This window comes from Propithecus coquereli, unplaced genomic scaffold, assembly GCF_000956105.1.
Source record: "Propithecus coquereli isolate 6110/MARCELLA unplaced genomic scaffold, Pcoq_1.0 Scaffold235, whole genome shotgun sequence".
NCBI lineage: Eukaryota > Metazoa > Chordata > Mammalia > Primates > Indriidae > Propithecus > Propithecus coquereli.
Window position 1 is genome coordinate 2,487,706 of NW_012147897.1, and position 27,522 is coordinate 2,515,227.

A 27,522-nucleotide genomic window follows, 5' to 3' on the forward strand; every position below is an offset into this window, starting at 1 on the left:
GAGGCAGGAGAGGTCAATGTGGGAAAAATGAGTTTCTCTCTGCCCCACCATACAAACCACCCCCGCCCCCCACCCCCCGGCTTCTGGCTCTTCCTGCTTAATTAAGCGCCTGAGTTTTCAACAAACGTCACTGGTTGCTGATTAATTGTCCTGGGTTCTTCATCCCTCATGCTGCCTCCACTTAATTGTGCTTGTAGGAGCTGCGTGGCCTGGACAGAAGAGAAGCTTGTGGGGCTGGGACTCTGGTGTGTGCCTGTGCAGTCACTAAGGACAGCCCAGCAAAAGTCAGAGGAGGGAAAGAGAGGGGGGTGGCCTGCAAGTCACCAGATCAACAGGTCACACCAAAGAGGTTGAGCATCTCGTTCAATGTCATGCAGCGTTCTGAGTGGACCCCTTCTCTCCTGGCCCCTTTGAGCAGAAACTACAAGAACCAGTGGTGTCTCCCACCCTCCAACTCTCACACCCGGGACGTAATTTAAGGCTCCTGGAGTGCTGGTCTCCAGTTCTGTACTGTCCCAAAGGCCAGTCACCCCAGGAAGGAATAGGGACCTACGTTGGCAGGAGGGTGATGGGAGCCATGTTTCCTGATGACTAAATTGATGAAGGCTGGGCTTCATGGAAGCAGGGGGCGACCTTCAGCCAAACCCCAGCTACTTGGCCTGGGACAGTTTGGGTTATCAGGAAGCCACAAGGTGGTGCTGTCCCTGCATTGCTGATCCGTGAGTGCGGAAGCCTTATCCTGCGGACCCTTAACTATTCTTGCCACCCCTAGACAGGGCTACCTTGGCTTCTGCTCCCCAGGACACTGACGGAGGAATCTGTCCACAGCCTTTCTTCTCTTCTGCACAAAACTCCCTCCTCTGCATTCAGGGCCTTATGATGCCCAGCCCCGCTCACGAGCTCCAGACCCTAGACACCCAAAGGCCACCTGGAGGCCTCCCCCGCACAACTTCCAGTGGATCCTCTGCAGCTTGTCTGAAAACAGTCCTCGCTGTCCCTTCCTCACCTCTCCCATCCATCAGTGAGTCCCTGCCCATGTATCTCTCACAACTGTCCCCTGCTGTCTATCCCCAAGCCCCTGCCCAGCTCACATGGAGACACCTTTCCCCTGAACCCTGAAGCAGCCTCTCCCCTAGCCTCTGGCCTCCTATCTGGGTCTCTTAAATTCAAGAATAAGTGTTCTAGACTAAAAACGTTACGGGAGCATTCTGCTTAAAGTCTTTTATTCCACAGGGTCCTCCTGGGTCGGGTTCAGAGCCGACGGCTGAAATGAGAAGAGGAGCTAGACACGTGCCTGACCCGAGGAGGCCAGTGTCATGCAGACCCACCCTTGAGTCGGGAGACAAGGGCTCTGGCAGGGAGGATGAGCAGGCCCCAGCCTACCCAGGTGCAGGACAGGAGTGGGGCCAGAGAAGGCCTCATGGAGGGGAAGATGCCCGAGTTGAATCCCGAAGGACATGCAGAGGTTGTCAAGACAGACAGGAAAGGGAACTGCACATGCAAAAGCTCCAGGGAGAGAAGATTGTGTGTCTGCTGGAAGGTCCAACCACAAGGAGGCTGGTACGGCTGGACAGCAGAGAGCAAGGTTGGACAGGGCCAGGGCCCTAGGGAGCTGGGCTTGACCCTGAGGGCAGTGGAAGTCTTGGGAGAGATTTGAGCAGGGGAAGGTAACGGCAGGGTTTGATTTCAGACTGATCGTGCTGGCTGCCTGGGTAAAACTCTCGCTCCAGAAAGAGAATCTGACATCAGAAATCCAGTCTCAGTGAGGGCCCTGTCATTTTAGTGGCCCTGTACAAGAGAAGAGAGGCTGGGCTGGGGCAGATCAACCTGTACTGGGGCCTCCAGGGAGCCTCAGTCTTCAGGAAGCCTTGGTACCTTGCTCTGCAGCCTGTCCTCCCCTGGCCCTGCCGGGTCCCACAGCCCCAGGCAAGGATGTGCCAGACCATGCTCACCTCGACCCACTCCCACGGCAGCCCCTTTCCTCTGCCCTACCCTTCCCAGAACTGCTGTGCTCCTGAAGCCTTCAGAGATGCCCACAGACGACAGAGGGGGCAGTGCCGAGGCTGAGTCTCCCCCACCCACATGGGAGTGGGGGCTTTGCCTACTGCTCAGAACCCCCAATGCTCTCCCCTCAACTCAGATCGCCTTCCTGCCTCCTCTCCAGTTCCTCCCTTCCTCATTCCCCCCCTCCTGCCCCACCTTCGGGGCTGATGCTGGGGTTGGCGGGGGGACTCTGTACCCCAGGGCCAGCTGTCCAGGTTAATGACTCAGCCCTGGGTGCCTAGGTGGTCATGGTCTGCCCCACCGAAGATAAAGACAGATGGGCACAGAGTGGAGAGAGGAATGGGCGTGGATTTTATGACAGTTCCGTGCTTTTAACAACTATTTGTTTAATGAAAAAATAGAGGGAAAGGCTCTCTGTTGGTAGGGTCAGTGGCCTGGAAAGAGCTGAGTACCTAGGCCCCCTTGCACCTTTGAGTCCCTGCATCCTTCTCTGATTCCCTTCTTTAGCGAGGCCCTTCCCCTTCCCTGAGCCCTTCCGCCCACTGAGCCCCAGCCCTACCTGAGCACCCAAGCCCTTTCCTGAGCCCCACCCCCACAAAGCCCCTGCTCTCGCTGAGCCTCAGCCCCTCCCTCTCTAACTGTCATCTCTCTCTGAAACAAATTATGATCCAGGCCGGGACCTGGACCCTCTTTTCCCTCTCTGTCCCCCAGAAGGTGAGGATCCAGGAATGGGAACAGACTATTCCCTGTGTCCTTCGAGACAATGCAAAGATAGCTGGAGTCCGGAGTCTGTAGTGAAAGGACTCAGCCTCGTTGTGCTGCAGCCCAGGTCTCCCGCCTCCCAGCCCAGGGTTCTTCTTGTGGATAGATCCATTCCTGGGGGAGGCCACCATGGCCCAGACCCCTTTTCTGAAACTGGGATCCTCCTCTGGTTGGCTCTGAGGAAGAAGTTTCTCAAGGCTGGGCCCTGGAATCCCCCATGGTAGTGGAGGGAGACAACCGCCGGGCTGCAGGGGGCGGTGCCTCGGTTGCAGCTGAAACTGAGATTTTCGCTGCACTCAGCAGCAGGTAATCAGAGGCTTTAAGATGGCAGGAGAAGGGGAGGCTGGGGGATGGGGGTGGGGGCACCAATAAGAGGGAAGCGAAGCCTTCCACGAAGACGCTGGCCCAGGCAGCCTTCCAGGACTCTCTCCTCTCCAGCCCTGAGGCCCCTGTGCCGCCCTTAGAACTCAGAGCCTCACCAGCCCTCGGCATCAGAATGCCCAGACGTGGGTAGACGGAGGCCCAGAGCAATTGCATGGGACCGTGAGTGCAGCTGCGTTGTCCTGGATCCCAGGTCTCCCACCTCCCAGCCCAGGGTGCTTCTTGTGGATAGATCCATCCCTGGGGGAGGCCACCATGGATGGCCCAGACCCCTTTTCTGAAACTTGGATCCTCCTCTGAGCCAGGGAACTGGGGAGCAGGCTTCCCAAAGAGGGTTCTGGCTGGACCGTGACAGAGAAGAGAAATGGGGCTGGCTGAGTTGGAGGGGGAGTGGGAAGGGCTTTGCAGGGGAGCAAACAGCACGAGTAAGCACAGAGGCAGGAAAGGCAAAACACACCAGGGCCCGGGCTGGCTGGATGTCCGAGAGCCTGCAGAGGGTTAGGGGCAGGGCCTCCTACCCCCACCCGCCCCATCTTCACCTTGCCTCTCCCCCACCACCCGAGCCTGTGCTCCGCGCCCCTGTGGACCTTATCTGTCTTTATGATCCAGCCTCCACGTCACACCTGCTGCTGTTTGCCAGCCTGCCAACCGCCCAGGGTTTCCTGGAGAAGCACCCCTCTCTCTCGGCACTGCCAGAGCCTCGGGCTCCGCTTCCTCCTGCAGGCAGGTACCTCTGCCTCCCGATGGGACCAGAGCCACAGAGGTCACCACTGGAAGAACCCTGTACCCAACCCCATTCATTTCACAGAAAAAGAGACTGAGTCCAGAAGAGAAGTAATTTTCTCAAGGTCAGCCACGGTTAATCATTGGTTGGGACTTGGGATTGCCACTAGCAATCGCTGAGCTCCTACTGTGTGCTGGGCGCTGTGCTAACATTTAGCACCTATTATCTCGTTAAGCCCATACATAGGCCCTCCAGGAGGGACACAGTGAGGCAGGGAGGGACCTGGCTAGAATACCAGGCCTGTCTGACTCCCATTCCAGTGCTCTTCCCTCTTTCACATACATAGGCCCCAGACCCCATCCTGCTGGGAGCTCCAGGAACAGGGCCCAGCCAGCCCTGGGGCCTCTCAGCCCTCACTGTGGAGCAGGCTCACCACCAGACACCAGACAGACACCACGGCCGGCCGGCAGAGCACAGTACCAGCGAGAGCACTGAGCCTGAACCTCCACCCCAGTCCTGGCCGGCCTGATGGACGCTGATCTCGGCCTCACGCAATCCCTGACTCCTGTCTCCCAGCGGGCACTCGCCTCCCATCTCCACTGAGCTCTGAGCTAATTGCATTTGAACATTCACTTTTAACGTCTTTTTTTGGGTACCTTTTCCAAAGGCCTTACCGAGTGTGAAGTGTTTGGGGGAGGGTGCTAAAGGGCTGTGGAGGGTCCGAGCCCCCTCAAAGAGGCCTGAACTGCAGACACCTACCCTCTCCTCCATGCAGCAGACGGCCTGAGGCGAGCGTGCGTGGGTGAGAAGGGGGCACTGAGCCTCATATCCTCCACCCCCGGGAAGGCCGTCCGGGCTGCTTCAGGGAGCCTTCCCAGAGGAGTTGAGTTCATATTAGGCAAAGTTCTTTAGAATTAGGGGTGGGAGGTGCTGGCTCAGAGGAGAACAGGCGATATTACAGCATTATTTTTTCTTTAAGAGTCCAGAGACCTTCCAGATGAGACACGGAGGCCAGAGAGGGGTGGTCAGTGGCTTTGTTCACAGTCTTTGAGGGGAGAAGTTGTCAGGAGAAGCCAAAAGGAACTCAGTGGGAGAACAGGAGGGGAAGACTCTGGGCTATTGGAGAGGAACCAGCTTCTTCCATGGGGACGCGCCAGGGAGAGACCAGCATCCTAGAATCCAGGGTTCCAAGTGCAGGAGGGGTGTCGGGACCCAAGTCCAGCATCCCCAAACAAGAATTCTCTCTGTGGCCTCTGCGAAAGGCGACTGGCTGCCCAGGCTTAGCTACTACCCAAAAAAGCCACATCCCTGGACTGTTGGCCTGTTTGAAAAGCCCTCCCTCACAGGGGTGGAGAGCTGCCTTCTGGGAACACCTACGGGCACCCCCTCTGCCCCAGCTCCCTACCCCGTGCTACTTGGGCCCCACGATGGCCCTTTGTTCAGTGCTTGGAAGGCCATGACCGCATCCTCCAGAGCCGTCTCCTCCCCACCAGCTCTCCTGACCTCAACACGCTCTCATCTGACAAGTTCCACTTTCTCTCGCTGTCCTCTGAGTGGCCAGAAGCCAGGAGACCTATGTCCCAGGCCTGGCTGTGCCTCATACCTGGCATGTGGCCTTGGACACGTCTCATGACATCTGCCCATCTGGAAAATGAGGTTGAATTCAGTGGGTTCAGAGGTATCAGGGGACTATCAGGCGCTGACCCCATGACTCTAAAGTCAGCAATTCCAGGATTCTATCATAATGATGGTACCCAAAAGATAGCACTCATCAAGATCAGCCTATTTTAGGCCGGGCGCAGTGGCTCACGCCTGTAATCCTAGCACTCTGGGAGGCCGAGGTGGGTGGATCGCTTAAGGTCAGGAGTTCGAGACCAGCCTAAGCAAGAGTGAGACCCCGTCTCTACTAAAACTAGAAAGAAATGATCTGGACAACTAAAAATATATATATATATAGAAAAAAATTAGCCGGGCATGGTGGCTCATGCCTGTAGTCCCAGCTACTCGGGAGGCTGAGGCAGAAGGATCGCTTGAGCCCAGGAGTTTGAGGTTGCTGTGAGCTAGGCTGACGCCACGGCACTCACTCTAGCCCGAAAAAAAAAAAAAGATCAGCCTATTTTAAATGTTTTACATGTGTTAAATGCGTTTAACCCTCCCAACAACCCTGTGAGATAAGTACTATTATTATCACCATTTCACAAACAAGAAAACTGAGGCACAGAGAGGTTGTGTGATTTGCCTAAGGTTACACAGGGAGCTGGGATTTGAACCCAGGCAATGGGGCTCCAGGTCCCTCAGCAGGATGCTGCCTCTGGTCTCCCTTTCTTAGGTACAGGAGGTTGACACCACGAGCTCCTGCAGGCCTCGCATCCTGGGACTCTGAGTCCAGCCTCATGGGTAGTTCTCGTAGCTGGGATTCTAACTGACAGACACTGCAGCCCTGGCATTCTGAGACTGCGCCCTGAGGAGGCCACAGCAATTTAGAAGAACTCTATGAGCAGAAAGGCTACCTCCTGGCACTTTCCCTGGGCCCACCCATTCCCCCAACAGAGAGAAGACATTACTTTCGCTCTTCTACGCTGGGGTCAATGACCTGGCCAAGAACCCCACCTGGCAGGGAGGCTGGGGTCAAAGTTGGATGGGGAGGGTCAGACCAAATGACCTTGGAAGGTGCCTCAGCCCTGAGAAACCTTGGCCGCGCAGGAGGGCAATGGGGGGGTGCAGAGAATGGCTCACCGGACTTTCCCCTCCTGGGGGAGCTCATGTGGGGGGTCTGCACACACCAGCCGGGACTCCCCATCCAGCAGGTAGGTGTAGACAGTCTCCTAGGAGAGAAGACACTCGTGAGACCCTGCGGAGAGGCCCTTCCAGCTGCCCAGTCCCAGTCTATACACGGGGGTCTGTATGGCAAGGTCACAGACCCCCTGGGAGTCAAGCTCTGTGTTTGTTTGTTTGTTTATTTGTTTGATTTTAGTCCCCAAGTGATTCTAATGTGCAGCCAGGGTGGCCAAATACCCTTATGAACTGAGTACCTCACCTTTTCCTTTTGGGAGGGGTTCTGGGCAGGGAGTCATGCATGAACCTGCAACTTTCTTTACCTATCACCCCAAATCCAAGGTGCTGGGGAAAGAGTTTGAAGGGCCGAAGGTGCAGACAAATGACCCTCCCCAGGGGAGATCTCCCTGCCTGACTCCAGCCTCAGTCATTGAGCAAACTGTAACTGAGCATCCACTCTGGTCCACACCAGGGAAGGGGCTCAGAATGCTCAGGAAGCTTCCCTCCCACAACTCCACAAGAAACCACAAACCCACGACCTGAGAGGAGAGGAGCACACAGCAGGGTGCTGCACCCATCCTCAGTGGGGGGCGGGGGTGTGGCTGGGAGGGCTTCCTGGAGGAAGTGACCTTTAAGCTGTAACTGAGTGAGAATTAAACACATTCAGGGAGTGGGCCGGGTGCAGACAGGCTCCGAGCCCAGTAGCAGGTACGCAGGTAGGTCCAGAAGTGTAGAGACAATAGAGCATTTAGGAACTGACAGCGGGGCAAGGGACACAGGAGTGGAAGGCTGGGGTCAGGCTGGCTGAGCAGGAAGGGCCTTATGAACAGGGCTGGGGGAGGGGTGGGCCATGAGCCAAGGGGACAGACATGAGCAGATTTGTATTTTGGATGGATCATTCCCCAGGGGGAGATCAAAGCTTTTGTTCCAGGCTTGTTAAGTCTTCAGCTCTTCAATCCGCCCTCCCCAAGGACCCAGAGCAGTCTTGGGCCTCAACTCCAGGCCATGTCTTGGCAAAAGTAGTTGCCCTCACTGACCTACAGGCAAAAATTCACATTCCTTCCAAACAGAACTTGCACTCCTTAGGCATCCCTAACCAAGCCCCAATCAGCACAGCGCTGCAGGGGATCTCTGCTCTTTTCTCTGTGGGAGGGTGGAGGAAGGCTCTCCTTTCTGCCAGGGGTGTGAGGGGTATCCCGGAGGGCTTCCGGAGGAGGTGACAGTGGAGCTCAGTGTTAAAGGCCCACCCTCAGTGAGTGTGGAATCCTAGGCAGAAGCAATTTCCTTTCATGACTCTGAGAGTCCCCAATCCTTCCAGCCACTCTTAATGCCCTTGGCTGTCCCCAGCCAGCCCCTACCTCCTCCCACCCCCCAGGAGGTGCCCTGGCTGCCACTTGCAGAGACACTGAGCCAGGTTCGGTGTAGGGCTGGAGGGGAGTGAGCAAGAGACATCCTCTTGTCTGGCTTGGAGCCCCCTTGTCCTCCTGGGAGGAGAGTCTAGGCGTCTAGGCGGGGAACTCAGGGTTAAAGAATCCAGTGGGAAGGAGGCCGCCCACTCCTCTGCTATATTCAGCCTCCTTGTCATCCTACTCTTCCAGCAGTCTGGGAGGGGCCTGAAGTATTCCACCCTAAGAGGTTAAGACCATCTCGGGTCACCCAGAGAGTCCTGCCCAGGCAGAGAGGGGTGGGTAATCCGTCCTAGTCGTCGGGGTAGAGGGGGACAGATCCTCACTTCACTTCCGGATGTCCGTGTGTCTCCCACCCCCTCACTCTCAGTCCTCTGAGTTAAAATTAGCTGAGTTTATTGGAGAGAAGGAGGGAACCATTTCAGACACAACAGCACCATCTGCATTCGGGGCTGCCTGCCACAATGGGTGCTGATGAGGAAGCCAGGTGCCAGCAGCTCTCCTCCCTGAAGAGGGGGGACCCCTCCCCACCTCCCAACCCCTTCCTGGGGGCAGAGCCGACCTCAGCTCCCTTGACCTCACTGGGGACTGAGCCCTCCACGCGGTCCAGCCAGGGCTTCCCACAGTCAGGGCTTCCCTAGCACCTGCAGGTCTCGGGTGGGCCAGGCTCCTGGACCACAGCTGTTGTCCAGCCCCCAGCTCTGGGGAGACCACTGATCCAATGCAGCACGTCTACACTGGCACACCTGCCAGGGCACCCTGCCTGCGCAAAAGGAGCCTCACTTCCTCCTCCCTGCTCCCAGGGCAGCCTCAGTGGCCATAGGGGCGCTCAGGGCAGCCCTGTGGAAACTGACTTGCCAGCTTCTCCCCCCCCAGATGCGCCTCTGCCCCAGGCCAGATGTTGCCTCAGTCCCATCCCTCTCTGGGAAGATTTATTTTGGGGCGCCAATACACCACCCACTTCCTACCAATTTCACGCTCAATAAAGCTCACTCATTAGCCCTCCTTCTGGGCTCTGAACTTCTAGGAGGTTTGGGGAAGGCAGAGCAGAGGAGAAGGAAAGGGGGTGCTTAAGTGCCAAGTCCCATTTGTCCCTGTCATGCTGTGTGACCTTGGGGGAAGTGCCCTCCCTTTCTGGGCCTCCGTGGTTCATCCATCAAGCAGATTCAGGGACAATGGGCTCTGGTGGGATGGGAAGTTTGCATTCTGAGTTGGACCTATTTCCTGGAGCAGAGACTGCCCTTGACTGGTATTTAGAGTAGGAGGGAGGACATTCAAGGCCATCAGGACTCAGTTTGGGCACCTCCTCCTCCAGGAAGTCTTCCATGCCCCCAAGGCTGGATCAGACCTGCTTCCCCAGGCTCCAAAAGTCCTGCTTCCCTCTATCTGGCATGATTGAGACCCCTGCTGCTTTGGGCCTTGAGGGCCAGTTTATCCACCCTCCTGTCCAAAGGAGGAACAGTAGCCACGGAAGCCAGGCTGGGGAGGGGCCTAGGACAGCTGAAGAGGGGCACGATTCCCCCAACATGGCACTCTAGGCTCAGGCAACCATGGTCACCACTCTCTACCTGCCCCAAACCTGCAACCCCACTCGTGGTATTGGGATGGGACAGAGAAGCTGAAAGGTTGCTAGAGGCCATTTTTCCAGCCTCCTATCTCCAGGCAGAGCACTTTAACCCACTGCAGATCTAGTCATCAAGGCTGAGCCCTATTCTAGCACCTCCCAGACCTGGTTTCCAGGAAGTTCTTCAGCATGTCTACTCTCAACCTCTCCCGCTACACATATTCCAAAACCCACCTAACTCCACTCTGTCCTAACTGTTATCCTAGGTGAATGTTTTCCTTTATCTGAGACACAGTTTTCCCAATTAACCTCTAAGGCCCCTTCTGGCTCAGACATTACAGGATTCCTATGCAAGTTCATTCTTTGGTGCTTAGTTTCAGGCCTCCTCCTCCAGAAAGCCCTCTCAGAACACTCACCCAGACCCTTCACTTTCCCGGGAGAGTGCTCCGGGTGGGGACCCTGCCTCTTCCTTCCTTCTTGACCCTGGGTGAGGTGCAGCACGAGCTGGTCAAGGTTTGGGGGGTGGGGTGAGCACCTACCACTCTGGGGAGCACAGCCGACAGGGCCTCCTTGACAGCCCGCTGCAGGCCTGCGATGTCGATGACAGAGCCCAGGCTCAGCAAAGCGTCCTGGAAGAGAGGAAGGGGCAGTGAGGGCTTTGCCAGGCAGGCCAGGGCAGCGCCACTCGCCCAGAGGGCTGTGAGCACAACGCCCCCAGCTTAGACCAGAGCCTGAGGCTCTCAGACACTTGAATCCTGGGATCTTAGGATCTCAAAATCAAACGGTCTTAAGGTCATAGAATGTCCGAGTCCTCTCATCTTACAGATGGGGAAACTCAGGCTCAGAGAAGGGCCAGGGACTTAGCAAAGGCCTCACAGTGAGTCAAGAGGCCAAGCCTGGAGTAGGCCCCGGGTCTCTTGTCCTTTAGTCGAGGACAACTCTGGCATAGCAGGGGAAATACAAGCCTCCACGTTAAAATGGAGCAAAGCAAGCAAACAGAAAAACCCAAACTTGAATCCTAGCTCCACTATGTATTAGCAGCGTGTGTCCTGGTCGAATTGCTGAGCTTCAGTCTCCTATCTGTAAATCGCGGGCAACTGTGGCTATTGCCCACTACCAGCCATGAAATTGAGCACTGAAACATGAAAATAACAATGAAACTGAGCACTGAAAGCGCCTCCCAGAGTGCCCAGCACAGAGCAGATGCTCGGCTGAGCATTCACTGAGGCTGGGTCCCACTCGCTGTCTGCAGAAGACCGGGGGTCTCACTCAGGCTTGTTTTCCAGCCTAGCGAGGGGCTGGGTTGAGAGTAGCAAGAGTCCAGAGGGTGCATGACCCACAAGGTGGGAGAGCAGTTGGGCCACCCCTGGCAACCACAGGAGAGAAAGGAGAAGTCAGCCTTGACTGCTTCACAGTCTCCCCATCCCAGCAACAGCCTCGTCCTTGCAGAGCTGGAACGGAGACAATGAAAGTCCCTGCTTCTCGCTCTATTAACTTGGCCAGAGCCACGGGGATCAAAGAGAAAGGTAACGGAACTGGGGAGCCAGGGCCAAGGCAGGATCGTGACTCACACCATCCACTCAGCCATGCCCTCCCCCCAGCCCTTGGAAGTCCTTTCAGATGTCTTCCCTGTGGATGGCTGGGTTTATGTTCAAAAAGCAAAGTGATTGACTATAAGACGAAGGAGACCTGGCTTGGCCTCCATTGATGTAGAAAGGATATGAGGTTGAGGGTCTTAGTGGACCACAAACTCAGCATGAGCCCACAGGGTAAGTGTGGCTGGTAAGAAATAAAAATGCGGAAGCTATAGGCTGTATTAATAGAGGTCTCTTAACCCAGATAGTTCCCTCAACCCATCCCTACTTCATTGTGCTCCATGTGAGGACAAGATGAGGCTCATCCATAGGAGGTGACCCATGTAAGGAGGGAACTGGAAACCAAGTCCTGCATGCGACTGAGACTGGATGACCTAGGGACGCCTCGCCTAAGGCAGAGTAGACCCAGGGTTATCAGTCTCCAACTCCAATCCGTGAGATCCTCCTGGCTGGGGGAACTGAACTCTGTGGCTCCACGGACAGCCTGGGGACCCACAGGATTTCACAGGAGGCTGCCTCGGTCCAGTGGGATGAAAGGCCTTCTTCCAAGCAGAGTCATGCCACAGAAGCAGAGGCCACCAGGAGAAAGGGAGGAAGTGAGCTCCCCATCCCTAAGGGTGTGCAAGAATGGGCCGAATGCCCATTTTTCAGAAAAGCTACAGAGGGGCGTTCCGTACTGCGGTCTAAGTGAACCTGGGGTTCAGGCTTCAGCTCCAGATTTCACTCTTGGAACTTCCTGGCTGCCTTTCCCTCCCCCACCCCCACCCAATCCTGTGTTCCCAGGAGGAGGGGGCAGCTGTGGGCTTTCTCCCCAAATGCTCACTGGGCATTGCTTTTCCCATCCCCAGCCAGTCGCCCTTTGATCCCTCCCACTGCTCAAGGATGAAGGCACATCTTGGTCATGGGGAGAAATATGCCCTCAGACACAGGAAGGTGCTGATTCCAGACAACACAATCCCCAAACTGGATCGCTTGTCCTTTGACCCTTAGGAGCTCCTCATCACAGTTCACACACCCTCAGCGCCACACGGCCATAGACCCCCACATCCTCGCAGACACCCCAGCGTGCCTTCAGACACCCTCCAGACAGACAGACACACACACACACACAGGTTCTCACCAGCTACTGCCTTATAGACTCACAGGGCAAGGGCTTGAGCAACACCTGACACCTACACACAGTATACAGGTAGGCTGTTGTGGCCTTCCAAAGTCAATTCCGAAGAATAAAGAGGGGAGGAAAAGCTGACGCCCTGCATAGTCCCAAAATAAAGTCTTCTAGATCCAAGCACCCCAGATTGGGGCTCTAAGGGCAGGGTGAAGAAGGCGGTGCTGATTTAGGTCTAGTCCTGCCTGCAGGCAGGGAGGTCAGGAGCTGGCCCCTGAGAGTCCCTGCCCTCAGTGCAGTCTGACATGTGTGCTATAGGGTTGGGGAAGAGGGGCCCAGGTGATGTAGTGAGCCTGATACAGGGGAAGAAATTCTGCAAAGCCACAGGCTTCAGATAGCTAAGTCTCCCCATTTGACAGATGGGGAAACTGAGGCTCAAAGAGAAGCAATGACCCACCTGTGGTCAGCCAGCCAGTCAGGGCAGAGCCAGGCCTAGAACCCAAACCTCTGGATCTCTAGCCCCTCTATGGCTCTCTAGCACCCAACCCCAGCTCTGCCCCAGGGGGCTTAGAAAGAACAGTCTGTCCTTTGTTCTGATTGGTGGGCTCCTCAGCCTGCCCTTTGCTTCGATTGGGGGATGCCCTGAACTGTCCTTTACTGGAATTGGTGGGTGCCTGTCTGGCCTTTGTTCTGATTGATTGTTTTCTGTGATTTTTCAGGCCAAGGGCAGGATTATGACAGTGGGGGCAGTGGGAAAGAAAAGTTGGGGAGAGTTGGGGCAGCAGCAGGGAGGGGGCTTCACATGTGTGCCAGAGTGGGCTGGATGCAGACGTGGCCGATGAAGCCCAAGGCTCACTGCCTGGCATCCTTCTGCCCACCCACCTCCTGGCCCTGCCCAGCCTGCTCCAGGCGTGGGGGTGGTGGGTGCAGGAACTGCAGCTGGTAAGGGCCACTTCCGACTGGCACTCAAAGCGGACTTCAAAGCTTGCTCAAATGCCACCTCTTCCATGAATCTTCCCCAGATCGCAAAGAACCCTCACCTCCATTGCATCAACTTAGGGAAAGAAGCAGCTCAAATTCCAAAGCCCAGGAGGTGTGGGCTCAGAGAGTAGAGTGGCTGTTTCAGGAAAGACAGGAGAATCAGTGGGGATAGCTGAGATGGGGAATGGGAGAGTCCGGAATTGGAGGCACAGATGGAAGCCAGGCTCAAGTCAGGGGCTTGAATCTTCAAAGAAATCTTTCTTAAGAAAAAGAGGAAAGGAAAAATACAGACACAGCTATACCTGCTTGAATGCTCTTCTACACGTCCCCACGAATACATGCTGCCATGTGCACACCTCTGCCCATACCTGCACACGCCCTCACAAAAACATGCACCTCAGATAAAAACGTAGCCACATATCCAATGCGCGCACAAGTATGCCCTTGGGCATGCACACGTGCACATGTATACACACGAGGCCCAGGCTCGCGGTCGGGTGAGGGAGTTCACATTTCCTGCCTAAGAAAGGAACAAACATCAGTACAAATATCAGCATAACGACCAGGCAATTTCTCAGAGCCCAGGGGAGAATTTGCGGTGTGCAGAAAAGAGCAGCGATTTCCAGTCCTGTCCCGGATTGACTACAGAAGTTCTCTCTGTGTGGCCTTAAGCAGGCCCCTTTCCTTTTCTGAGCCTCAGTTACCTCGTTAGTAAAAATGGCTCTTTCTAGGTCTGCAGCATATAGTTCTATGGTTTTGTGGCTTATTTTAATGCAGATGGATGGATGGATGTGCGGATGGTGGGTGGTTGCGTAGATGGTGTGTGGATAAATAGGAGGGTGTATGGATGGGTGGGTGGATAGGTAAGTGGGTGGATGGGTGGATGGGTAGATGGGTGGGTAGGTAGATGGATGGATGAGTGGGTGGTGGGTGGGTGGGTGGATAGATGGGTGGATAGGTAAGTGGGTGGGCAGATGGTGGGTCTGTAGATGGGTGGATGAGTGGGTGGTGGGTGGGTGGGTGGATAGGTAGATAGGTGGATGGATGAGGGGTGGATAGATGGGTGGATGGATGAGTGGATGATGGGTAGGGGAGTGGATAGGTAGGTGGGTGGGTGGGTGGATGGATAGATGTAGACTTCCTGCTCTTCCCAGCTCCCTACCTGCTGCTCTGGGGTCCCAGGTAGGGCCAGTCAGCACCACAGACAGCACCACTCCCATGCACTAGTCTCCCCCAGGTACTGAGAAAGGGGAGCCTGTTCTGAATCAGGCCTCTTCCTAACAGGACTGGGACACAGTTTGGGGCTGGCTCAACATTTCTGCACTTGTCTGGGGACAGGAGAAGGTCTGGACTAAATTCTAACCCCTTCTTAAAGTCTACGATTATATTAAAACCACCGACCTTGGCCTTGTCCCCTCTGGAGCCACCAGCACAGGGACTGATGCCACTCTCAAGGATAGCGTCCCTGCCACAAGCGGCTGTGTTTTTCCTGGTCCACAAGTCCTCCTACTGCTCTCCCCACAGCCTGGCACTGACCCCACACCTCTTTCTCTGAAACAAAGCCTCACAATGCCCCTCCGCTGGCCTAGAAGAGGGTAATAATATCAAACTCAAGAGTATAAAGTACCTCCCAAGACTCAAGCTGTGCTACCGAGACTGTGTTCACACCGATTTATCCAACTCTGCTGTGCTGCGTCCCCTGTGAGGCCCTCCTCTCTCTCTGGGCCTTTGTGTCCCCTTCTCTAAAGGGACGAGCTCCTTCAACAACCCCCCCCCACCGCACCAGGACCTTGGAGCTCCTCCTCCTTTCCCTCTGGGTCTGGCTTTCCCGGGCTCTCTGCGAACCTCTCTGCCTCCTTCCCCGCCCCGCTCAGCCAACATCCACCTCTGCCACAGCCTGTGCTCCTGTCTCCTCTGGAGGAGCCCTGACGTCTTTTCCCAGCTCCACACCCCCTCTCTTCCTCTGGCGGCTTCTTCTCCCACTCTCCATCTCTCTCTCTCCTGCATACTCCCTGCCCCCACCTGCTCCTGTCTCTCCTGCCCACTCCTCCCCAAAACTTGGGGAGAGAGCGCCTGACCCAAGATGGCCACCCACAGAATGGGGGAACCCAGGAAGGCGGCCATGGTGGGGACAACCAGGGGTGCCAGGGCAGATGCCATCTACACCTCTTTTGCTTCCTGCCTCTTGTTCTGATGGGCAATGTACACAGTCCCTTAATTGCCCAGAGAATGAGGCTCTTCAAGGGCAAAGGAGAACTTATCCACCTCTGTGCCCAGCGCGTGCCTGGCACTAGCAAGCCCAGCTGCTTCATCAGGGTGACTGGCAGAAACCCCCCAAAGGAGGCCTCCTGGGGGCTCAGACCAGAGAAGACCCCTCTGGCTGGGCCTCAAACCCCAGCCTGAGCCCAGCACCCCAAGCTTACTCTGTGACTCCTGGCAGCTTTCACGGAAGCCCAGCCTGCAGAGTCAGACACAAGGAAGCAGAACAAGGCGGCTCCTCCTCCTTCCTCCCCTACACTCACGCCTGCCACCTGCCCAAGGAGCCGCCTCTGACAGATGCTGGTGCCTCGAATCCGAGAGGAGCTGCCTGTGAGTGCTAAGATCTTGCACCTCCAGACCTCCCCTCAATGCGGCTGAGCAGGGCCAGGGGTGGGAGAATAGAGGAAAGAGGCTTGGTGACCCTGGGGAGACCTAGTCTGAAGGAGGAGGCAGGTCAGAGACCCAGGCCACAGCTGGCCTAGTCCACGAGTCTGTGCCCTGCTTGAGTGGGACATCAGGCTCTGGGGAAGGGAAGTCACCTTTCTCAAGCACCTCCTGTGGCTAGAGGTGTCAACTAGTGGTTGTCAAACTTCAGTGTGCACCGGGGGCTTGTTAAAGTACAGATTGCTAGCCCTGCCCCAGAGTTTCTGATACAGAAGGTTGGGAATGGGGTCCAGGGATTTGCATTTCCAGACATTCCTAGATGATGCCGATGCTGCTGGTCTGGAGACCACACCTTGAGACCCCTGCCACACACTATCTCTGGCCCCCTGCGAGCCTGGGAGGCACCCGTTTTGCCCATCCCATGTTGTAGGTGGGAGGCTGAGGACCACAGGGGAGGGGCCTCGCCCAGGGGAGAACAGCCCATCGCCATCGTCTGCGGCAAGTCCACGCCATTTCCCCATTTCTGCCACACAAGGGTTGTGTTGAGACTCCTCAGGGAAGGTCTCAAAGGAGAGTGAGAGGACTAAGGTGGGGTGGTGGGGTGACAAGGGACAAGGGAGTATGGAAGGGGCCACTTGCAGCTGAGGAGCCCAGCCCTAAAGGAGAGGCTGCCAGGGGCCTTTCCCCCTCCCTCTCTTTCTCTCCTCTCCTCCCTCCTGGACGTCCCACCTTCCCTTCCACCCCCCTCCCCGCCCCAACTGCCCACCCCTCGCAGACTCTGGCTTCAGTTGTTACTCCAACAGGGCCGCGTCTCCAGCCTCCGAGCCACACTGGAGACACGTGCACTGTAGAATACACCTGAGCCCAGTCCTGGCGCCTCCCATGGGCGTCCCTTCCCTGACGGGCCTGACCCCAAGTCGCTGGGGCCTCCTGGGCCTCTCACCCCCTCCAAGTCAGTCCCAGCTTCTTGTCTAGCTCCTGCCTCCTCCAAAGCGCCCTCCCAATTGTCCCAGGCCCCCTTGGGTCCATCGAGGGCTAGGTGTGGGGCAGATGAAGCATGGGAAGAGGGCAGGAGCTGGGGAGGGAAGGCAGGAGCTGCTCAGGCAACCACTTCTGCATGGCCGAGGCCGACCCGCTGGGATCCCCTCAGTCCCTAGCCCAGGGCTGGAGTCAGGAAAGGAGGGGATACTGGGACAGCCAGAGCGGACAGAGGGAAGGAGTGGGGCGAGAGCTAGTGTGGGGATGGGGGAGCTGGCCCTTCGAGGCAGGTACTGGAGAGGGGGCAGGGCGGGCTCAGGGCTTCCCCCATCCCACCCCACTTCCCGCGGCCTCACCTACAGCAGAGCCAACAGCAGCCCCCATCCCTGTCGCCCACATTCTCCTCAAAGCATGTCACCAGCATCCCCCTGTCCACTGCCATCCTGGTCACATCCTGGTCACCTGGCATTTCTAATTCTCCTCATCTCCTGGCCTGGGGCGCACAAGGCAGAGTTAGGCACAAGGGACAGTGACAAGGAGGCAGACACAAGCACGCGGTGAGTCAGAGGAGCCTGGGCGGGAAGGAGGGTGAGCTCCCAGGCCCCAAGTGTGTGCCAGCAAGGAGTAGGGCCCCCAGGGAGTCTGTGCCCTCAGAAAAGGGCCTTGGTGACTTGGCTGGCCTCCAGCCCTGGGTTCCATGTCCCCAAATGTCTGCCCACCCTCCTCAGCCTCACCACCCCCTGCACGGCCTTCACGGTGGGTCCAGGCGTGGTGGTCCCCGCAGGAGAGGAGGAGGGTGCTGAGTAACCAGCTGGGCCAGTGTCAGAAAAGGAGGAAATGACGGCCAAAGGAATGATTGGATGAATGAATGAATGAATGAATGAGTACCTCCCTCCTCTGGGCCTCCCTCTCCAGGCACATGTGACTTCTCCCCTGGGTTCTCATGTGCCCCTGCCCCCACAGGGCATGGCCAGTGCATTGCCACTCTTTCCCAGCTGGCTCCCCCATCAGACTGGGAGCTCTTGGAGGCAGAGGTCGCATCCCGCTCCCCTCTGGGTCCCCAGCATCACCCAGCCCATCACAGGTGTCAGAAGGTATTTGCTGAGCTGTAAAATGACTGGCTGAACTCCTGAGTGCCCAGGGCTGTTGGGCACATGCCATCACTGAGCAGAGGGGTGGACCCCATGACCCCTGGAGGCTCCCCCAGGCAGAGGAGACAGCTGAGGCGTCACAAAGCCTCCCAAGTCTGGCATAGTGACAATGTTAGACAAGGGCCTGGGAATGAGGGTGCCTTGTGCTGAGAGCGTTTGCCAACCTTTCCAAGGCACTTCCTGCCTCAGGATCATCTCTCCGTGCAGACTGGGCAGAGGGCAGCATATTAGGAGGGAGGGGCTCTTCCCCAAGAGGAACACTGTCATTTTCATCTTCCTTCATGAATGAGATCACCTCCTCCAGGAAGCTTTCCTGGGCAGTCATCTGTCCTCCTCCCAGGCCTCCTGAAAATTCCCACAGGACCAGAGTCTACCAGGCCCCAGGCCTCATGGAGTCCAATCCCTACTTGGTGGGGTAGACTAAGACCAAAGGAGGCAGGGAAGGACTTGCCCAGGTTCTCACCTGAAGTCAGAAGACCCATGTCCCAGCCCAGCCCATCGGGCCACACTGGGCCACATTTCCCCGGAGCACCGCTTGTCTCTGGGGCCCTTCTAATGCCCTGCCTTGGCCAGGGGATGGGCTGAGCCGCTCTCAGATGGTGGGGGCAGGACAGGCTGGGTGTCTTCCTCCAGGCCAGGGACTGGGTCTCTTTTCCCCCTGTTGTGCCAGACACTGTGCCCACAATGGGAGGTAAATGCCAAGTGACACCAGCATAGGGTTGGTGTGGGTCTGCAGAGGGCGGGGAGGGGAGGGGAGGGCAGGCCTGGCCACGCTGGTCTCCTCAGGAACAAGGCAGAGAGCAGGGCACAGAGCCCTGGGGCTTCCCCGACTCTGCCGAGCTCTTTGTTTCCCTGTTTCTCAGCCTCCCTGGGTTCTCCGAGTCTGTCTCTCTTGCTGTCTGTTCCCTGGTGTGTGTGTCTTCCACAGCCTCGCTCCGCTTTATCCCATGACTGTATTTGGCTCTGTCGTCAGAGCTTGGCCCATCCCAGCTGTTCCCCAAATCCTGGGGGGAGGGGAAAAATGGGAGTATGAGAAAGAGAAACAGGGAGACACAAACAAGGACCAATTCAGAAAGAGAGGGACAGACATAAGAACCAGGACACCCTGGGGACAGCGGCTGCAGGGGCAGGGCTGGCCAGGGAAGCCCCCCAAAGAGAAACCCCTGAAGATGAAGCCAGAGTTGGGGGAAGGGGTGGGGTCCACCCTCTCCCTCTGCGCTCACTCCTGGCCCCCTTCCCTCTCCCTGCCCCTACAGGAATGTGTGAGCATTTTTATTGTTCCTAAAAATAGCTCTTCTTTTTTGGGGGTTGGGGTGGGGAATCTTCTGGGCAGGGTTCATCTTAGGCATGCCCCTGCCTCTGGACACCCCTCCACTGTGTTCCCGCCTTCCACCTACAGTGCTTTACTAAAACACAAATGTGATTCCACCCCTCCCTTGCATAGACTGTCATGGCTCCTGGGGGGTCACCCCACAACAGGCCCTGAGCTCCCAGGCTGTTGGGAACTATCTGTAAAGTGCTCGGCACAGAGCCTGGAGCAGGGCTCATGGGGGACGAGGGGCCACTGCCCTCCCTCCTTCCAGGCCTGCATGCTCTGGCCTCTGGCCTCTCCCCAACTCTCCAGACTTATTCCCTCCACCCACTGCATCCTTCCCCACCTCTGGGCCTTTGTGCCTCCATTTCCTGCACCATGGTGTCCTCTCTCCTCCTCTCCTGTCCTTCCAGGCCCAGCCTTCTCCCCTGGTCTTGTCCTGCACATGGTCACTGGGGCTCTCATCCTGCCTCCTCCCTCCCCTGCTCCCCTCGAAGAGCAAGCAAGGGGCTGGAGCAGAGGCGTGCACCAAGCCCTCCTCCAGCCACAGAGAGAGAGTGTGCCAGAGACATGGCAGGCTCTGGGGCCCCACGTCCTGCCCTGAACCTGGGCCCTCCTGGCCCCTTCACAGCCCCTCCCCACCTTTGGTTTCTCCTCTGGCCCCTGGGCCCCAAGTGTCTCTGTCGCTCTATTTCTGTCTCTAGGGGAAAGTGCATCCTGTCTCGCCTCCTCCCTGCCTCTATTTCTCAGAGGAGAGGAGCAAGCCCCAGAGAGGGGAGGGGATGGGCCTAGGAGCCCACGGGAAGCTGGCCACGGGTCTTGGTCTTGGTCACTGTGTCATCACACAGGGTCCCAGTCAGGGGACTGCAGGGCAGAGGCAGGCTCCTGACAGCCCACCACCCCGCCAGCCTGCGCAGACAGGCAGGCAGGCTGGCACCCACAGTTATTTGCCTTTGGAGGGCCCAGGAAGCCAGAGAACAAACATCCGGAGTCTCTGGAACTTCTCCTCCTCTCCCTCCTCACACCCTGAGGATCCGGGAGCCAGTACAAGTACACGTGTGTGTATGCGTGCACACACACACACACACACACACACACCACACCCAGGTAAACAGGTGAGCCCGGGATGTCTCGTGGGGCTGCTGTGCCTGTGGACCTGTGCAGGTCCTTCAGAAGCCCAAAGCCCTGAAAAGATGCTGACGCCCTCCCACCAGACTCTTAGATCCTACGTGCAATTCAAAATAAATTTCATCTTGGAAATGAAAATTAAAATAGCTTTTATGTGGATTTCTGATTGCAAAATTCTGGATACACTCATCAAAACTGACCTTTTCTCTCACTTTGTGTGGAGCTCCAGCATTGCTGATGATCTAAGCACGTGTGTGGACTGCCCATTAGTCGGCCATAATGGCATGTCCCTGCAGGCCATCACGTGACCATGGCAGAATATGTCCGTTGGGTCACTAGGAGAATGTCTGTGCGAAAGAATGTAGGTCTGTGCTTCTGTGGAGACTGTGTGAGAGTGTAAACACGTGTGAGGATCCCGTGTCCCTGTCTGTGCGTCAGCCGTCTGTGTGGGTGGCCATCTCGGCCTGTGTCCACGCATATGTGATTTGGGTTGTCGACGTCTACGTGACCCTGGTGTGTGCAGCGGGCGTGTGGCTGTCTGGAGAGCTGAGTGTGCTGGTGGCTGGTCTGGTCTCTGAATGAGTGAAGGAGGGTGTGGCTCAGAGTGTTGGCATCTGGAGGGTCTAATTCTCCTCCATGCACCCCCATCACCTCCTCCATCTCCTCCCCCAGATCAGGGCTCACTTCCCTGCCCTGCCAAACACTATGTACGTTGGACAATTCCTTTAACCTACCTGGGCTCTATTTCTTGGTCTGTAAAATGGTACCTTCCCCAGAGCTGCAGACAAGATTAAACTGGAGCCATCCAAGTCTGGAGTAAGCTGACTCGCAGCAAGGGGCTGGGGCCACCTTTGTGCAGTTAGAAAGAAGTGATCCCAATCCTCTGTGCAGATGCAGCCCTAGAGGGCAAGGCTTGGTGTGGAGAGTGGGCTCGGTTTCAGCGCCACCCCCTCTCTGTCGGAACCCCTGTGCAACATACAGCCTGCACAGTTAAGAGGCAGTGGCCTCGCAGGTGACCAAGAAATGGCAGCTCCTTTTCTTTCCACCCCCACCTCCAGGTGTGCAGCCTGGGACTAGAGGGTCTCTGGCTATGGGACTCGGTGGACACATTCCAGATGAGGCTCTGAGGACACTTGCCCCTCCTGACTTCCCTGAGGGCTCTTTCTCTTTGACTCACCCTCTGGCCCTCCCTCCCCAAGGCCCAGGAGATGGCCCTGCAGAGGCAGGAGGGGGACTGCCCAGAGCTGGGATGCAGAGGCCAGCTAGGCTGGCTGGGGGCTGAGACCCCCAATCCAACTCCCATTGTCAGAAAGGGAGGCTGAGGCCCAGAGAGGGGCAGGGACCCTCCTACGGACACCAGTGAACCCTGGAAGTCCTGGCTCATGTTTCAAGGCTTCTATAGCTGGGTTTAGGGAGACCCAAGCTTTGGGCTCTGTTGGTTCCTGAAAGGAGCCCAAAGGAGTGAGTAGAGGTCCCGAAACACAGGCACTTCGAGACCTGTGCCCCTCAGCTGTCGGTAGGGACCTCCTACCCATCCCTGCCCTCCCCACCAGGGCCAGATCCTCTACTGGTGTGATTAACCAAATTAAGGGGCTTTTTCTTGAGCGAATTGCATCGGCCTAATTGAATGAGGCTGCAGAAGCCTGGGCAGGAGGCCGATGAGGTGAGGGCAGCAGCAGCAGGGGAGGGGACGGTGTAGGAGCAAGTGTGGGGGTGTCACTGCCAGCACCAGGCGGGGACGGAGGGAGGGAGGGAGAGAGGAGGGCCGTGGGTGTGAGAGAAGAGGACACCATCACTCAGCACACCCCTTCCATGCTCCCACTAGTTCTCCTGCCATCGAGGGGCCTGGGGTGCAGGAGTGGAGGGTGCTGCTCCCCGAGAGACCTCAGACCATCTTCCAAGTGCCAGGTACTGCATTCGTTTCGAGCACTGCTTCATGCAGTCCTCCCAAGAGCCTCATTTCATACTTCAGGGACTTGAGGCTCAAGAGGTGGAATGATTTGCTCAATGTCAGAGCTCGACAGGGCTGTCCGACACCATGGGCCCTGCCCTTCTCCGGCACCTACAGCATCCTGCCTCCAGGAAGCCTTCCTGGCTATTCTGAGAAGGGAAGAGCCAGCTCACACCTGGGCCCAGACACCCTTTCTGTCCCCTTGGATGTTTGTCCCCGTCCACCCTACCATGCCCGTCCTCTGATGGTCAGCAGCTGAGATTGAGGCTGATCCCACTTGGATCATACATTCCCCCTCACCCACAGCACACCTTAGGCCCCTCTCACTGCCATGCAGCGCCACACTCATCACCCCAGGACACAGGGACACAGTCACTGCCATCTCCGTGTGGCAGGTCCCACACACTCAGTGACACATAGTCATCTCAGCATCCACAGAATCCCACATCACTGAGCATCACAGGGCCACTCACAGTGATATGTCACTGTTACCACATCCTCAGCGTCACACACCATGTCCCCAATGCCACTGTGTCACCCTCACACAGTATTGGACGCATAGCTCCACACTGCCTCTGTGTCACACTGTCACATTTCAGCAACACCCAGGACCTCCTACCCTTAAAAAAAAAAAATCCACCCTTGGTGAAATGACATCATGTCTGGGATTTGCTTTAAAACATTTCAGCAAGGCTGAAATGAAATGGGAGAAAATATTTGCAAATCGTATATCTGATAAGGGGTTAACATCTAGAATATATAAAGAACTGTAATTCAACAACAAAAAAAGCAAACAACCCAATTTTTAAAACAAGCAAAGGACCTGAATAGACATTTCCCCAAAGAAGATGTTCAAGTGGCCAAGAAACATACAAAAGAAACTCAACAGCACTAATCATCAGGGAAATGCAAATCAAAACCACAAAGAGAAACCACCTCATACCCATTAGAATAACAACCATTCGGAAAAAAAAACAAAACAGAAAATAACAAGTGTTGGCAAGGATGCGGAAAAACCAGAACTCTAATACACTGTCGCGGGAATGTAAAAAATGCGGAGCTGTAGAAAACAGTACGGTGATTCCTCAAAAATTTAAACATAGAATGACCATGCTCTACTTTGGTGCATACGCCCAGAAGAACTGAAAGCAGGGTCTTGAAGAGATTTGTACACCCATGTTCCCAGCAGCTAAAGTGGGGGTGCGACATAAGTGTTCCTTGACGCACGAGGGGCTGAGCGAAACATGCTACGTGCACACGATGGAATATTATTTGACCGTGAACAGGAAGGAAAGCCTGTCATGTGCTACAACATGGGTGAGCACCGAGGACATCATGCTACGTGGATATAAAAGCCAGTCCCAAAAAGACAAATACATGGGGTGTCCAGAGCAGTCAAAATCACAGAGACAGAGAGTGCAAAGGTGGCGGCCAGGGGCTGAGGACAGGGGAGAACAGGGCGCCGTCGTTTAGTGGGTGCAGGGCTTCAGTTTGGGAAGGCGAAGAGAGTTCTGGAGATTGGCTGCAGAACAATGTGAATGTACTTAACGCGCCTGAACACACTTAGAAAAGGCTGTGATGGTAAATTTTATGTTATGTACATTTTACCACAATTAAATATTTTTGTAAAAACTTAAGCAAAGAAAAATGAAAGCAAGAGAGGGACGGGAATAGATGAAGCAAAGTGGCTAAACCTTGGTGACTGTTGAATTTAAGCGGCAGGTATATGGCAGTTTATTGTGTTACTCTCTTCGGTATTGTGTCTGTTTAAAAGATTCCGTAATAAAAAAAAAAAAATGTAATCCCCCTCGACACCACGGCTCTTTCCAGCGACCACGCCCCTTCTCTGCATCCCTTGCAGCTGGGCTCATGTGTTCGCCTCCCACTCACCGTCCCACCCAGGCCGGTCTGTCTTCTGGCCCCAGAGGGTTTCTGAAATGGCTCTTGTCAGCCTGACTTGTCCACAGTGCCAGGTGCAGCACAACTTCCCAGTCCCCACCTTCCCTGAGGGCCGGCACCATCCACACACCGCCCCTGCTCCTTAAACCTCTCTCCTCCGTGGGCTTCTGGCTTCACGCCCTCGGTCCCCTCCACCTCCCACGCCCTCCTCCTCTGTGTCTTTGCTGCTACTCCTCCCCGGCCTCTAGATGATGGAGTGCGCAGGGGCTCAGGCCTCTCCTGTCGCCAAGCTCTCTCCTTGGGTCATCCCAGCCAGGGCCACAGCTTAACAAATCACCCATGCCTGTTGACTCCCACACATGTCCCTGGCCTGGCCCTGCTGCCCTCTGGACATTGTCACCTGGATGATTGACTTAACAAATCCAAATCACAGCTCTCGATTTCTGCCTCCTTGTCCTCCCCGCTGTACCCCTGACCTTTCCCAGCCTTCGCCCATCTCAGAAACATCTCCGCCATCCCTCACTTGGCTTTTCAAGCCAAAAACCTGAGAGTCATTCTCAGTTTCTCCGTCTTGCTCACCTTCTCATTCATCAGCAAATTTTGTCTTTTCTGCCTCCCAAATATCTCCAAAGTTTGTGCACATCTCTAACTCCTCTGCCATCCCGTGAGCCCAGGCACTGCCATCTCCTGCCTGGGTGGCTGCAAGAGCCTTCGACTGCTCTGCCCACTTCCTCTCTGCACCCGCCGACAGAGTCCCCCCACAACGCACAGTCTGCAGCCAGAACAATCCTTCAACACCTTCCGTTGGGCCACGTTACTTCCCGGCCTGAACCTGCTGGTGTCTGCCCACGACAGTGTCATACAAGGTGTCGTGTGTGCACATTTCATATTGTCACAACCGTTACCTGGAGTCACACATGCAACGTCAGGCTCAGGGTCACATGGCATCACACACTTACTGTCACTCCGTGTCACACCCTTGTCTGCACCGTCAGCCTCACGATAGCATACGCTTGGGACACACACTTGGTTTCACAATTCAGTGTCAGACACCCAAGCCACAGACTCAGGACCCCACCCATCATTGCACACTGCCGTTTGCTCACGATACGAATTGATTCTCATGGTGTCACACCCTCCGTGCACCCATCATCACCCTCAGCGTCACACATGCGGTAGCAGGCAGTGTGCAACGCCACGCACTCAGTATCACTCAGCATTACGCCGTCGATATCCATCACATAGTATCACAGCGTCACACGCTTGGTGTCAGAGTGCCACACACCTAGTTTCACACACTGAGTGACTCACCCCCTCCCCACACAGCACCCCAGGTTCACAGCCACACGCTCGGAATCGCATGTCACAAGCTTAGTGTCACACACATGGTAGAACACCCACCGTCCCACAATCAGTGTCTCGGTGTCACCCTCAGCATCACCCAGGTCCCACAAGCTCCCTCCCACCCCCACCCCACTGGGCACAGTCGCCAGAGCTGCTGCCCCATGTCAAAGCTGTTTCCTGTTGTTGTGCTCAGAGTCCTCAGCCACTGCTTGTTCCTTCAAGGATTTCCTGTTGTCAGGGCCCCAGTCAGGCCTGGCCCAGTCTGGGATACGCAGCCCCAAGCCCAGAGCCAGCCAGCAAGAACCCTGGGCCCCTTCCCCTCGGCCCCATGGATCTGGCTGGGCTCCTGGGATCTCCCATCCTCCCCATTCAGTCAACCCAGATCGCCCAAGTGCCTGGGCTTGTGCTGCTCCCCTGGCACAGTCAGAGATGACCTCTGGGCCTTGCCCTACTCCTAGGTGCCCAGCCTACAAGAAGCTGCCTACCCTGTCTGAACAACTGTGGGCAAGACCAGCAGGGGCTCCACCTGAAGCTGCTGGAAGCCTAAGGAGGGGAAAGAGGAAGGCAGAGGATAAAGGGTTATGGGCTCTAGAGTTGGGGAAGACCTCCCAGAGGAAGCCGACTGAAAGCCAGGAAATAGAGAGGAAGAGGAAGAAAAGACATCCCAAGTGGGGGCACCAGGCAGGAGCAAAGTCTTGGAAGCCGGAACCTGGAGGAGACAGGGTGGACAGGGATGAAGACAGGAACATGAGAGAGGGGAGGTTATTCTGTGGGATTTGGAGAAAACTGGCTTCTTTCCCGTCAGCTTCCCTCCTCTCCCTCTGCCAGCATCCAGATCCAGGCTCTAGGCAGGGACCTCGGACACATCCCTCCCCCCGGCCCTGCCTGTGTCCCCACAGATTGTCCCCCACAGCTGCCAAGACCCCTCGCCTCCTGCCCCAGCCAGCCTGCAGGAAGGACACACGGAGGCCAGCGCACACGCTCCCCACACCGCCTGAGATAAATATTTCCCGGGAAACGGAACTTGTTCTCTCTGTGTTTACAGCCAAGGGCCAGGCAGGACAGTGGAGGAGGGGCCAGTGAAGGAACCTGATCCCTGGCCCATGGCATCAGGCAGGGCACTGCCTGGGACCTGCCGTGTGCCTCTGAGCCAGGCCCGCCCACAGGCCTGGCTGGGTCTCAGCCTGTGCCTTCTCTGGGTGTAAGTCCCCCGTCTCGATGCCTCCCTCCTCAGACTAGGCTTCTCTGATGGCAGGACCTGCGATGCCCGTCTCTCCCTTGTCCTCCGGCAGTCAGGGGTGTGGACAGATGGATGGGCAGGCAGAGAGGCTGGAGTGGCAGCTGAGACCGCCTCCCTGGCCCCAGGGCCCTGCACACCCCGGGCTTGTGCAGCCCAACAGGTGGGCATGGACAGATGGCAGGGCCTCAGGGCCCCCATGGATGCCAGATGCTATGGTCAACTTGTTGGCAGCAGGCCCCTGGGGCCATGGGACATCGTCTAGGCCACTTGCTCCTGATGTGCAGAATCCAGGAGAAGGCAGGCACATCTGGCAGTTAGGAGCGTTCACTCAAGAATTTTAAGTATGAGCCTGAAAAGTGGGGCCTGCAGCAACCCTTCCAGCCTCACGTCAGTGCTCCCTGCCTGGTAAGCTGTGCTCCACTGACACGTGCAGCCCTTTCCCCTGGAGCCCCTGCAGTATCCCACACACCCTTGCACAAGCTATTCCTCCCCCTGCGAAGGCCCTACAGCCCCCAGTGGCAATCCTCCCTCCACCACCACCCTGGCGCCTGCCCCTACCTGTCACTGTTCCGCCAT

General features: G+C 56.5%; 1 protein-coding gene across 1 annotated transcript in view; it reads right to left on the reverse strand.

The window, feature by feature from the left end:
* Window positions 1–27,522, reverse strand: part of PDE2A (phosphodiesterase 2A, cGMP-stimulated) — a 64,917-nt gene that overhangs the window by 22,407 nt on the left and 14,988 nt on the right. Inside the window, exons 2-3 of the mRNA XM_012645719.1 lie at window positions 10,156–10,245; window positions 6,608–6,696 (exon numbers count right to left, since the gene is read on the reverse strand). Of these exons, the coding sequence (XP_012501173.1) occupies window positions 6,608–6,696; window positions 10,156–10,245 (179 nt within the window). The remainder of the gene's footprint in view (window positions 1–6,607; window positions 6,697–10,155; window positions 10,246–27,522) is intronic.